The sequence below is a fragment of the Aphelocoma coerulescens genome, chromosome 20 (genome assembly GCF_041296385.1).
Source record: "Aphelocoma coerulescens isolate FSJ_1873_10779 chromosome 20, UR_Acoe_1.0, whole genome shotgun sequence".
In the NCBI taxonomy this organism is placed as follows: domain Eukaryota; kingdom Metazoa; phylum Chordata; class Aves; order Passeriformes; family Corvidae; genus Aphelocoma; species Aphelocoma coerulescens.
Genome location: NC_091033.1, coordinates 7,817,619 through 7,830,738, shown reverse-complemented (window position 1 = coordinate 7,830,738; position 13,120 = coordinate 7,817,619). Strand labels below are relative to the sequence as shown.

Here is a 13,120-nt window from a genome sequence, read left to right as displayed (position 1 = left end):
TTACGGGTGTGATCCTGGTCCCCTGGGCACCAGGGGAGGTTACATCAAGCCTACTCCCCTCTGCAGGCAGCATTCCCTGTGCTGCAGGTCATCTGGGCAGAGCAGGGTCAATCACCTCTGCCATCCCCCCAGCCCCACTGTGGGGTGGTCTGGACGTCCTCCCCTCCACGGGTGCCCTGGATAGTCCTGGTGCTGGGGCAGGGGTCTCCACCCACGGCTGGGACCCTGACACCCGCAGAGGGGTCCCCTGCATGACGTGGTGCTGCGCACCCGGGAGCCGCCCCCACCCGGGAGCCGCCCGTCGCGGGGCAGAGGCCACCCGGACAGGGGCTGCCTTGATCCCGGGCCTCAGCCGCCTCTGGGGATGCGTCGGTCCCGCAGGCACAGGTTCTGCCCCACTGTACACCCCGAGTGTGTTCCCGGTCCCGAGGCTGCGCCGGGGTCCGGTGCGGGAGCTGGTGTGAGGTGCGGGGGCTGGCGACGGATGCGGGGCCGGTGCGGAGTGCGGGGGCTGGAGGCGGGGTTCGGGGCCGGGGCGGGTGCGGGGTCGGTGCGGTTGCGGGGCCGTCCCGTCCCGTCCCGCCCGCGCCAGCCGGGCCCGCAGCGCTGCCCTAGTTCCCCCCCACGCCTGGCGCAGCCGGGAGGCGGCCCCGCTCTGCTCGCTCGTCTTTGTGCCCCCCCGCGCCGCCGCGTCCCCCCTCCCTGCCGCGGCGGGGGCAATGCCTCCCGCATACGTGATGAAGCGGGCGGCCGGGCTGGGCTCCGCCGGCAGCAGCCTTGAGCCGTGAGCCCGGGCGCCTCCGCACTGCAGCCCCCTCCCACCGGCGCGGGGGGCGGCGCGGGGACGCGGCTGCTGCGGAGCGAGAGCTCCAGCTCCGGCGGCAGCGAGCGGCCGCGGCACCGGCGCCATGCTGAACAACCTGACCGACTGCGAGGACGGCGACGGCGGCGCCAGCCAAGGTGAGGCACCGGCATCGGCACCGACGAGCGGGACAGCGGGACAGCCCGGGGCGGCCGCCCCCGCCGGGCCGGGGATCGGCGCCGGCGCGGGGCAGAAGCGGCGCGGAGCCGGGGACCACGAGGGATGGGGGTGCCCTGCCGCGGGGCAGGCGGGCGGCACCGGCACCGGCCGCGACGGCGGCTCTCGGCCCGCGGCCCCGCGGGGCTGCGGCGGGCGGTGCGGGGACGCTCCCGCTCCCGGCGCCTCCGCGCAGCCCCGGCCGCACTCCCGCTGCTGCGGCAGCCTCGGGAAGCGGCGGTGCGGTCGAGCCGTGCGGGGCTCACCGAGGAGCCTCCTCCCGGGCGGGGGCTGCTTGCTGTGCTCCGAGCGACCCTGTGGGGCCGGCCCCGCCGCTTCCCGGACAGCCCCCGCCAGTCGCCGCACCAGTCCCTCTCCCGCCCGCCCAGGACCCCCGCAAGGGTCCCCGCGCCCAACTGCCGGCCCCCCACCCCTGCCTCCCGCATCTCCGCTGCAGCCCCCCCAGCCCTCCCTGCTGCCGCCCCCCATCTCCGGCTGCCGCCCCCCCATCTCTCCATATCGCCTCTCTCACCCCCGCTGCCCTCCCCCCCATTCCCCTCCTCTGCCGCCCCCCCATCTCCGGCAGCCGCCTCCCCATCCCGGGCAGCCGCCCCCCGCTCCCTTCTCCCCTCCCGCCCCCCCGTCCCTGCCCCCCGCCCCCCGGGGCCGCCGCCGCTGTCCACGGTGCTGAAGCGGCCGCCCGGGCCCTGCTCCGGGGCCGCCGGAGCCGTTCGTCCCGGGGCCGAGCCCAGCCGACCCGAAGCGAGCCCAGCTGAGCCAAAGCGAACCCTGTCGTGCCGAGTCGAGCCGGTCCGGTCCGGCCCAGTCCGCGCCGCGCCGTGCCCCGTCCCGCTGCAGCCCTGGCGCAGCCCCGGCGCAGGGCCGCTGTTCGCCGCGGGCGAGGGGCCGCTCGGCCCCGCAGCGGCCCTGTCACTGCTGGCGCTTCGGCCTCAGCCCCTCCCGGCACCCGGCACTGCCAAGCTGTGTGAGGGTCCCCGTTCCCCCCGGGGCCACGTCCAGCACCAGACAGCCGGGTAGCACAGGCCCCGTTCTTGTGGGTGTTCCTGCCGGGTATAGGGATGGGCTGCAGCCAGGGCGATGCGATGTGTGCCCAGAAGGACTTGCTTTGCCCCTCTGACCCTCCCAGACCCCTCCAAGTCCCTTCTCCAGGCCCCCTTGTGGGGTCTTCCAAAGCCCCAGCCGGGAGCACATGGCTGGCTATGGTAGCGATTGTCCCGGCTGCCCACAGTGGGGCTCTGGGTACAGCCAGAGACAGGCTCTGTGTATTCCTCTGCTCTTCCGACCCCAGGCTGTTTATTTTCTTGTTTATTTGCGGCTCTGCTCAAGGTCAGGGCTGGCAGGAGACTTTTGGGGGCACCTTGCTGGGCTGGGGTTGTCGCACTGGCCCCCGGCCGTGCCCTTCCCTCGGCACTTGCCCTCCTCTTGCCCTCTGCAGCACCAGGATCTCTCCCACTCACCGATTTCCATCGCAGCAGTGCCGGCGGCATGGCAGCAGGCAGTTCTGCCATGCTGGGGTCTGGCAGGAGGGCTGGACACAGTGCCACTACAGATGGACCAGGCAGACTGTCCCTGGAGCTGAGCCTGGCGAGATGATGCCCTGTGGGACAGCGGATGAAGGGCTGGAGAAACCAGGGGCCTGGGTGGCTTGGGGGAGCAGGGATTGTCTGTAGGAAGGGGCTCAGTAGAACTCCCTACACCCATGACAAGGGTGGTTGCGGTGAGGGGGATGGGTTGTCCCCCCATGACAAGGGTCAGCTGAACTTCCATCACGAGTTCTGTCTTCAGGGAGCACGGAAAATCCAGTGGGTGGCAAAGCTGTTGCATGCCAGTGGGCCCCCTCCGCATGTCCTGGCTGCTCCAGTGCTGGCTGTCCAGCAACTTGCCGAGCCCAGCACAACCACTGAAGCCCTGGGTGCCACTTAGGCCTTATTTCTCAGAAAGGTCAGCAGTGTCCCCACTCAAGCCGTGCCCTGGACAGTATGCACGAGCCTCATGACAATGGCTGGAAGGGCTCCAGCCCCAGCAACCCAACGGGGGCTGGACCAGCACAGACCCTCTGGGGAGATGGTGGGAGCGGGGAGCAGGCAGGGCTGCTGCCTGCAGTGTCCGGGCTGGCAGCTTGCACTGCTCTGGTTCGGATGTTGGGATGTCAGCCGCAGCCCCACTGCAGGGTGCCATGCCGACACCCAGCCCGGGGGCACCGGGATGCCTGGGGAGGGCAGATACAGAGCCAGGAGCTTTGCTGGAACTTGTGTCCACGGCCATTTCCAAGACAGGGCTTGGACTGTCGGAGAATCTGGGAAGCTGTTTAAATGCAGCCAGCCAAAACGCCTGTGCTGGAAATCCTGCGCTGCAGGGCCGGCTGATCAAAGGGAGGATAATCCTGGGTTTAGGAAGGAAGAGGATAGGTCTGAAGTAGCAGTTGGTCCAATTTGGGTCAGGCAGTGAAGGAATCCAGCCCAAAAGGCCACTGGGTGTGCTTGCTGGCTGGAGGGGGAAAGCGCAGCCCTGGGATGGGGGGAGCATCCCACTCCACCATCCCACCCCTGACCCCCACCCCCGACCCCCACCCCCTGCTCCCCTGCCACACTGCAGCTGGAGCCGGCTCTGCCATGACACTGCCAGCACGAGCCAGCACTGCTCTGATGATCAGTGGTCTCTGCCTCAGTGGGGCTGCAAGGGCTGTGTGGCCCCTCCAAAGGTCGCCCTCCCCAGGGCAGCTGTCAGACACCCTTGCGCAGGGTAGAAGGAAGCCGGGTGGGCGCAGAGATGCCACTGCCATAAGAATACCTTGGCCATTCCCATCTGCCTTAGGCGCCCCAGGCCAACAGCCCAGGGCCAGGCAGTGGGTGTACAGCCAAGTCCCCTTGATAGCCGGAGGTGACAGAACAGCAGCGTGGCCTCCTTGGCCAGCAGCTCCTGCAAAACGGCAGCAGCTGGGGACATCAGCCAGGGCCACGTGCTCGCCCATGTGCTCGCTGGGTTGCTGGGGTCACCCTGGGGTGCCCCTTGCCGCAGGCAGAGCCCCGAGAGTCCAGGTGTCCTGTGGCAAAAGTCAAGGTGTCCTGTGTACCTCCAGGGGAGCCCCAGGGCACCCCTAGTGCCATGAGCAGCCATCGAATCACTGCTGCTCCAGGGCTGCGGGGACCGGAGTCGGGGGTGGCACAGGGGATTCCGGAGCTGCCAGCAGCCCTGTGCAGGAGCGCAGACGGAGGCACGGAGAGCTGTGAGGTTGGGGCTACCCCCGCCACGGCCCCTCTCACCCACTGCACCTCCTGGCCAGTGCCGCAGCCCTAGTGCCCGGTGTTCCTAGCTGGGGCTCACTGTGCTCTGGATGCTGCGGAGGGGACGGGCCGGCCGTGGTCGGGCAGGACCGGGTAGCAACCCCGGCAGCAGTTCTGGTTAATTAGCCCGTGGGGGGTGGCTGCTGGGGCTCCCCCAGCCAGTGCTCAGTGCCCTGTGCCGTGTAAAGCGATTAGGGAGGATTTGGGATAAGGGACATGACGCTTCCCAACCCAATTTAGGGCTAAGTAAAAGGCCATTAGAAGATCAAATTGTGGATGGCGCTTCTGTCTGAGCGCTGCCCTGGGGGGGCTCCGAGGGTGCAGTGACAGTCCTTTGGCGCTGCCGAGTTGGCTCTGGGCTGCCCCGGGCAGGCAGGTTGGTGGAAGCCCTGCTGAGAGTGGGGCTGCGCGATGCCCGCGGCGGGGCTGCGGGTTCCTGCCAGCGATCCCGCCGCCAGCCCTTCCAGCCGCCGCAGCAAATTAAAAGGCCGATTCATGTTGAGCGATCCCTGGGGAGGGGGGCGGCTGAGCGCCGGGATCGAAGCCTGGCACGGCTCGGCTCTGCTCCGCTCACAACTGTCTCTCCCGGCTGGGCCGCTGGCCTTGGTGCTGCTAGCCCCGTCCAGCGCTCCGGCCCCGCTCTGCTCTGTCCTGACTGCGCTGGGGGAGCGGGTCAGGGGCATGTGGCAGGGCAGGGGGAGGCCCATGGGCGTTGGTGGGACTGGCAATGTCCCACGTGTCCCCAGGGCCAGGAGGCAGCATCCCATTTGTGCCGCCGGGCAGGGCTGGCCGTGGCGGTGGCAGGTGAGGGACGGGTGCATTGCTGCTGCCCGCCCTGCTTGCCCTGCCTGCCCCTGCCTGCCCTGCCTGCCCTGCCTGCCCTGCCTGCCCCTGCCTTCAGACCACGGGTCTGAGGCTGCTACCGAGGAGAGGCTGCACCAGCCCCGCTGCGGCAAAATGGTCTCCGTCAGGAGCAGGAGCAGAAGCGGGAGCGCTTTGTCACCTGGGACCCTGCGCCCTCGTGATTAACTCCTTCCAGTCTGTGGGGCTGGAGCGACGTGGGAGGCTGAGGGTCTCCCCGAGCCGTGCTGCATCCTCATGTTCACCAGCCCGGGGCCTCTCCCAGTGCTGTTCCTCGCAGCAGCATCACCAGGCGAGGGGCTCCTGCGCCACGGGCCAGCCCCAGGAGCCTGGGTGATGTCAGCACGGGCCGTGGCCCCGGCGTGAGGAGCGCTGGCCAGAGGTGGGGGTGGAGGGACTGCGAGCTGTGGGTGCTGTTGTGGTGCCATGGGTTGGAGCGTGGGCACCCCAGGGTGCTGCTGGCGCCTGTCGTATGGAGCCGAGCAGGGCCAGTCCCGTGGGGTCGTGGTGGGCTGGGGCCGGGGGTCCGGCCGTGCCATCCATCAGGCTCCGTGGGGCGCGAGTGCCATGTGGGGCCAGCGTCCGGCTGCCTCCGCCGTTACATAAGAGCGGGAGCCGAGGCGGCCGTGGCTCGCCGTTGCCATGGAAACCTGCACGGTGATGTCGTCGGCTGGGTACCAGGCGGTGAGACGAGGCCCCCGCGGGCTCCGTTCTCCCGGAGGGGTCCCAGAGCCTTGCCACGTTTTGAGCACGTCTCCCTGCCAAACTGCCCGTGTCCCCCGATGCCACCCAGCCCTAAGGGGGTGGTGGGCTCCAGCCACCCCTGCTCCTGCTCCCTTGTGTCGCCACACTGGGGATGGCCACAGCATCAGCCTGGAGGGTGTCCTGTCAGTGTGGTGGACATTTCACATCAGTGTGGTCCCCAGAGCTGGTGCAGGTGGGCAAGAGCTGTGGTGAGTGGGTGGGTGCCAGCCCACACCACTGCTGTTACCTAATGAGAGCAGGATTCTTTGGGGCTTTAGATCAAACACAGAGCAAGGAGCACATGAGGTCCGTGTTGAGACCTGTTGTGGGAGATACAGGGCAGGGCACATGCCGGTGGTGTAACCTGGGGTCCAAGGGGACTTTGGAGTGAAGCTCCTGGGACCTGTGGGCTAGGGTGTCCCAGTGCCACTGCCATGGCCATTCCTGCACAGGGGGAACCTGCAAACTGTGCCTTGGTGTTTGGCTGTGCCCTTAGGGACAGTGCTGCCCTGCTGCCCCATGCTGGAGGAGCCATGGGATGGTGGGAGTTGGGGGGCAGCCCGCAGGTCAGTGTCACCTGTAGCACTTGAGACTTCACCTCCTGGTCAGCCAGGAGCACCATGTCTGCCAGGGAATTGCAGATGGTGAATCACCACTGCACGCGGGCTTCCAGGATCCCAAATATGAGTCAACTGCCAGGAGAATGGTGGCCTTCAAAGGACCGGGATGCTCCAAATGGTCACAGGGTCTGTCTTGGGGGTGCCACCATGGGTGGGTGACTACACTGCTAGGGCACCATCCCTCTGCCCCGGGGCACTCATCGGCTCCATGCTGAAGGATGGTGGAGGGGGCAGTTCTCTCCCTGCCCCCAAAGTGTGGAGCTGGTCTGTGACCCTGCCCATGTGGGCAGCCTGCCCAGCAGTGCGGTGGCCAATGGCAGTGTGACTGCTCTGGCTGCAGGGCCGTGGTGGTGGGATGGGTGTGTGGCAGGGAGCCTCTCTCCGCCCACTGAGGGCTGGGGACTAGCCCAGGTTTCCCTGTGCCATGGGTGCCATTGCCCCCTCAGCTGCTCTGCCCAGCACTGTGTCCTTTGGCTCCTGGCCCCCATGCTCTGGTCCCCCTCTGCTCTGGGCCCTCTCTTGGAGCTGTGCTGCTCCAGCAGCACCATCCTCACTGCTGCTCCATTTCCAGCTTGATTTATTTCTGCTGCTCTGCAGCTCAGCTGTTTTCATCGCTATTAAGCATCTCCAGGTTTCTTCTGCACTAGGTCATTAATGCAGTGAGTGCTTGTGGCCCCTATCCTGGTAGTTCTGTGGGCCCTGCACTGCTGTGGGTGGCTCCACTGCCCCAGGCATCACCTGCCCTCAGTGGTGTCACCTCCGGATGCCTTCCCACCCTGTGGCCCCCACTCCTGTGGTGTGTGTCTGGGAGCAGAACCAGACACCTGGCCACTTGCCCCACTCCCCGGCATTGTGCCGGGACCATCCCCTCTGCGCTGGTGCTGATCAGCCGTCCAGATCCTGCCCCTGCAGACGCAGCGCTGAGGGCAGTCCCAGCGCGCTCACCCGTGGGCACCCCGTGCCGTGAGTTATTGCTGCCAGCCATCCTGCTGGAGGGTTCCCCTGGATCCACTCCGCTCGCCTCACTGTGTGGATGCGCTCTGGCGGGTCCGCACATCAGCACGGCTGGGCAGGGCAGCGTGTGGCTCCTGGGGACGGCAGCCCCTGCACGTGTGAGGTGTGGGAGGTGATGCTGGTGGCTGGGATGCCGGCCTGCCATTGCCTGTGCTGGGACTGGGCATGAACATGGTGCCCACAGCTCCGGCAGCTCTCCTGCAGGAGGCACGGGCAGCCATGACCCCTCACAGTGGTGACCCTGTGGGGTGGGCAGGGCAGGGCTGCCTGACTGACTCAGTGGTGTCTCCACAGGCGATGGCAATCCCAAGGAGAGCAGTCCCTTCATCAACAGCACGGACCTGGAGAAGGGCAAGGAATACGATGGCAAGAACATGGCCCTCTTCGAGGTAGGGCAGGCAGGCAGTGGGGCAGGGGGAGGGGGCTGAGCTGGGCAGCTGTCCCATACAGCCGACCTGCACCCTAGGCACTGGGACATGCCAGAGCTCCAGGCCAGGGTTGCCACACTGCCAAAGCCATTCCTGGAGGGGCAGGCAGTGGGGTAGCATCTGGTGAGGTCTCCTGGGGTTGTCTGGGGTCCCAAGGGACTGTCCTCATGACTCGGGCTCTGCTCTCCACAGGAGGAGATGGACACAAGCCCTATGGTCTCGTCACTGCTGAGTGGACTGGCCAACTACACCAACCTGCCACAGGGCAGCCGGGAGCATGAGGAGGCTGAGAACAATGATGGAGGCAAGAAAAAGCCAGTGCAGGTGAGGACTTAGGAGGGAGCTAACCCTCCCTCTCCAGCCCTTGCCTGTGTAGTGCCAGGCCACAGACTACCCTGGGAACAGGGGACTCCTTGGCCTCAGCCAGGGGCAGTTTCACCCTGGGTTCCTGGCTGCTTTGTGGGAGGAGTGGGACCTGTTGCTCCCCTGCCAGCCAGGCCCCTGAGCCCTGATAACTGCTGTTCCCTCAACAGGCCCCACGGATGGGCACCTTCATGGGTGTCTACCTGCCCTGCCTCCAGAACATCTTTGGGGTCATCCTCTTCCTGCGTCTCACCTGGGTGGTGGGGATCGCTGGCATCATGGAGTCATTCTGCATGGTCTTCCTCTGCTGCTCCTGCGTGAGTTTTGGAGCCAGATGAGCCTTCACCATGGCCTGGGGGTCACCAGTCTGGCTGGCTGGACTATGGAGAAGTGCACTAGCTGCCAGCCCACCATGCCGTGCCCCAGCTTCTGCCCCTGCCCTAGCTCCTGCCCCACTTAGAGCAAAGAGAAGCCTTCAGCTTCCCAAAGGAATCAGCACTGGAATGGGGCTCACATGGTGACCCAGATTATAGCTGCCATGTAGGGGGATGTGCTGGGGGTCCCCTGCTCTGGCCCCACACTGTGCTGCAGAGAGCCACCTCACCAGGACAGTCACCCGAAGGCAGAGGTTGGGAAGGCTGGTCTTGTCCAGTGTCCTGGGCAGCCTGAGCCCCCCTGCCCCCCTGCAGTGCTGCCAGCCTCTCCAAGGGGCTCAGCCCTCTCAGCTGTGCTGCCAGCCAACAGCCCTGCCTGCCCACCTACCCATACATCTATCCATCCGTCCTCCCTGGGCATCCCTGCCCCGTGGCACATCTCAGTGTGGCCCCAGGGAGCCCCATGTCCTAGCATGGCCCCAGCTCTCCCTTCCACTCCCCTATCCCTCTGCCCAGCTCCGCCGGCTGCCCACACTGTGTTTCTTCCTGCAGACGATGCTGACGGCCATTTCCATGAGTGCAATCGCTACCAACGGTGTGGTGCCAGGTAGAGCCAAGCCCGCGTCTATGCGTGTGCCACGTGTGCGGGCAGCTGGTCCCTGCCGGGTGGGGTGCCTGCAGGGGCTTTTCCCAGGCTTTTCCCGGGGGCCGCCAGCCGCTCCCCAGCCTTCTGCCACCAGCCCGCGCGGGATCCCCACGGCCCGGGGGAGCGCAGTGCTGGAGCCGCCACCCGTCCCCAAAGCCGCGAGGTGCAGATGGCAGCGAGAGCCGCCAGCCGCGGCTCCTCCCTCCGCCAGACTGGAGAGGCCGCGGGGAGCCGGGAGACGCACGGAAGGAGGATGGGAGCGGGGCGCGATGGGTGCCACGGGCTGGGTGGCGGGGTGGGCTCTGCCACCGCCGGACACAGGGATGCTGCTGTGTGTGGGCTCTGCCCCCCGGGAGGCACCACGGGCTCTGGCCGGTGGGTGCCCCGGCTGCCTCCCCCAGAACACGCCAGCCCTGCAGAGCCCTGGGGAGCCGTGAGCTGCGCCAGGCTGGGCACGGCACTGACAGCTCAACACGGGGTGTAATTAAAGCTATTTATCATCCTGCTGCCGCAGCGGGACCATCGATCCTGGCAGCCCTGCTCTAAGGGCTCCTCTGGGAGGATGGAGCAGGGCATGGTCCCTGGGGCTACAGCTCCTGTCTGGTGTCCAGGGAACACCTGTGCCATTGGCCATTGCACCTGGCTGCAGGGCTCCTGGGGAATGACTCTGCCAGTGTGGTCATTCCTGCTGCTCTGCATCTTGCTCAATGCTGGAGCAGGGCCTATGGCTATCCTGGCTCCAGTCTGCCCTCTGGGATACCTGGCAGGGCTGAGGGTGTCACTGGGGTCTGGCTGGGACCCACTTTTGCTCTCTCTGACAGCGGGTGGCTCCTACTACATGATCTCACGCTCCCTGGGACCTGAGTTTGGTGGGGCCGTGGGGCTCTGCTTCTACCTGGGCACCACCTTTGCTGGTGCCATGTACATCCTGGGCACCATTGAAATCCTGCTGGTAGGTACCTAGTCCTTGCCTTGTGCAGTGCCAAGGGCTCAGGTCCTGGCAGGGCAGGGGGTCTGAGGACCCTTCCTTGGGGTCCCCTCTGCAGGCTGTTAGCCAGGCAGTGATGCCACAACTCTTTTCCAGGCCTACATCTTCCCGGCCATGGCCATCTTCAAGGCAGAGGACGCCAGCGGGGAGGCAGCTGCAATGCTCAACAACATGCGTGTGTACGGCACCTGTGTGCTGACCTGCATGGCCACCGTTGTGTTCGTGGGCGTCAAGTATGTCAACAAATTTGCCCTAGTCTTCCTGGGCTGTGTCATCCTCTCCATCCTCGCCATCTATGCTGGTGTCATCAAATCGGCCTTCGACCCACCAAGCTTCCCGTGAGTACGGGGTCCTGCAGGGCTGCAGCAGGGCTGGGGCGTGCAGATGCGCAGCTGAGTGCCTGTGTCTCCCCAGGATCTGCCTCCTGGGCAACAGAACCCTCTCACGCCATGGCTTTGACCTCTGCACCAAGATGGTGGTGGAGGGGAATGAGACAGTTGGCTCCAAGCTCTGGGAGCTTTTCTGCACCTCCCGCTTCCTCAATGCCACCTGCGACGAGTACTTCACCATGAACAACGTCACTGAGATCGAGGGCATCCCCGGCGCTGCCAGCGGCCTCATCCAAGGTGAGCACAGGCAGACAGAGGCATGAGAACACGGGCATGGGCATGAAGGCATGGGACTGGAAGCATGGAGAAGGAAGTGCAGGGGAGCTGTGGTGGGGCAGTGGCTCTGCCTGCTGGGCAGCTCCGCCAGCAGGGCTGGTGGAGGTGTGCTGTGGGAGGCTGCCCTGAGCAGGATTCCTCAGCCATGCCAGGTGTTGTGGGGGCAAACAGTGCTGGGTCCAGGTGAGAGGGCATGTGGGTGATCCCTGCTGGGGGCTGCTCTGCCCCTGAGGCACAGTGAGCTGTGCTCGTGCTGTGCCAGGCAGTGGGACCGACTCCTGCACTGGGTGACAGAGCAGGGCACTGCAGCCACCCGCATGCAGCCTGTGTCAGCCAACGGGGTGGCTCAGAATGATGCCCAAAGGCTGGGGATGAATAAATCCTCCCTCTGCTTCCTCTTGGCCTTTGGAAAGGCTGGTATTGATCTGAGGTTTTGAGAGAAGCGATCACCCCTTGGGGCCACTTAGCTGCTCTGGCTACAGCCCTGCTGGGAGAATGGCCAGGACCGCAGAAAGATGCGTGAATTTGCTGGGAGGAGCCACTTGTGACCCGTTTTTCCGGAGATGCTGGTACATCTGCCAGGTGCTCACGCTCAGCAGTGGGTGGCAGAGGCTGATGCTGTGTGCCACATTCAGAGTGTGTTTGCAGACCCCCATGCCAGAGTGATTGTCAGGAGTCAGGAGAGCAGCAGAGCCACAAGCAGGATCAGTCCTTCCTGGTGGCTGCGAGGCTGCCCCAGCCATCCTTCCCTGGTGTCTGCATGGACACAGGCATGGGAGCTCAGACTTGGCTAAGCACGTGGTGCTCAGGGCTGCAGCTGTGACCGTGGTTAGTGGAGTGCAGTTGCAGGGTGTTTGGGAGCCTCCTGATGGTATCCTACGCTGAGGTCTTTTGGGACAGATAATGAGTTCCTGGCTGCTGGGTGGAACCTGCTCCTGCTGGCAATGGTACTGCTGGGGACGGGGTGCAGACCCCCACCCATCCAGCTGGTCTCTCTCAGGGCAACAGGCAGCAAACACTCCGGCATTGGGGGCATTGGGACAGAGCCAGGACCCCACTCTGGGCTGGCTAGTGGTGAGGGTGACTGGGCCAGCAGCATCTTGAGATCGGTGGCACAGTTTAGCCCTGACAGAGATGACTGGACCTTGCTGTGCCCCAGGTGAGGGATCTCCCTGTGGGGACAAACATAGCTTTCTGGGAGGATGAGACAGGCAAGGCCAACAGGGTTGCCAGCCTCATCTGTCACCTGTGAGTAGCCATGAAGGGGGCTCAGTGCCAGGGGCTGAGGACTGGTGCCTGCAGGCCCCTTTGCCCCTCTCAGCAGCCCCCTGGCAGTGACACGCCAAGGGCAGTTGCCTCTGCCCGCCCTGCCCGGTGCTGGCTGCTCTCCACTGCTCCAGTTTCTGCTCGTGATCTGCAGCCAAGGCAGCACACGGAGGGACACTAAACCTGTTACATCAGCCCCGCACTCATAATCCCATCAAAAACATTATCAAGTTACTTTGACACGATCCACCTCCCTTAAACCTGTGTTGATCAGCATTAATTATATTACCCTCTTAATTATTTGCTACTGCAATCCCATGTCAGCTGCTCCAGTATGTTGTGGGAACACTGCCAGCAGCAGCACGGACCTGCTCTTGTTGCCCACCTGCACTGCCACCCTCACCCTCTGGATGCCCGTGGTCCTGTCTGCTGGCTGAGCTGGCTGCTCAGTGAGGCCGGGGAAGGGGAGGGAGAGCCAGACCCGCCCCCCCGGCTCCATCCCTGTGGGATGGGGATGCTGTGCTGGGTATGGGGGCTTGTGGGCATCTCATGCCGGTGGCACTGCCCGCCCTTCTCCCTCCTCACAGAGAACCTCTGGAGCTCATACCTGACCAAGGGCGTGATCGTGGAGAAGCGAGGGCTGCCCTCAGTGAGCTCCCCCGACACCCCAGTGGACATGGACCAGCCCTACGTCTTCAGCGACATGACGTCCTACTTCACCCTGCTCGTCGGCATCTACTTCCCCTCAGTCACAGGTGGGAGTCGCCGCCGGCCCCGCTCCGTGCCCCGGGCACACCGGGCACGTGCCGCCGGGCGTGCTCGGCGGAG

The 13,120-nt window shown here is 65.6% G+C and overlaps 1 protein-coding gene across 1 annotated transcript in view; it reads left to right on the top strand.

The window, feature by feature from the left end:
* Window positions 1–13,120, top strand: part of SLC12A5 (solute carrier family 12 member 5) — a 28,367-nt gene that overhangs the window by 5,635 nt on the left and 9,612 nt on the right. The window contains exons 2-9 of the mRNA XM_069034039.1: window positions 7,857–7,951; window positions 8,183–8,314; window positions 8,524–8,670; window positions 9,280–9,334; window positions 10,195–10,325; window positions 10,458–10,699; window positions 10,776–10,987; window positions 12,880–13,047. Coding sequence (XP_068890140.1) covers window positions 7,857–7,951; window positions 8,183–8,314; window positions 8,524–8,670; window positions 9,280–9,334; window positions 10,195–10,325; window positions 10,458–10,699; window positions 10,776–10,987; window positions 12,880–13,047 — 1,182 coding nt within the window. The remainder of the gene's footprint in view (window positions 1–7,856; window positions 7,952–8,182; window positions 8,315–8,523; window positions 8,671–9,279; window positions 9,335–10,194; window positions 10,326–10,457; window positions 10,700–10,775; window positions 10,988–12,879; window positions 13,048–13,120) is intronic.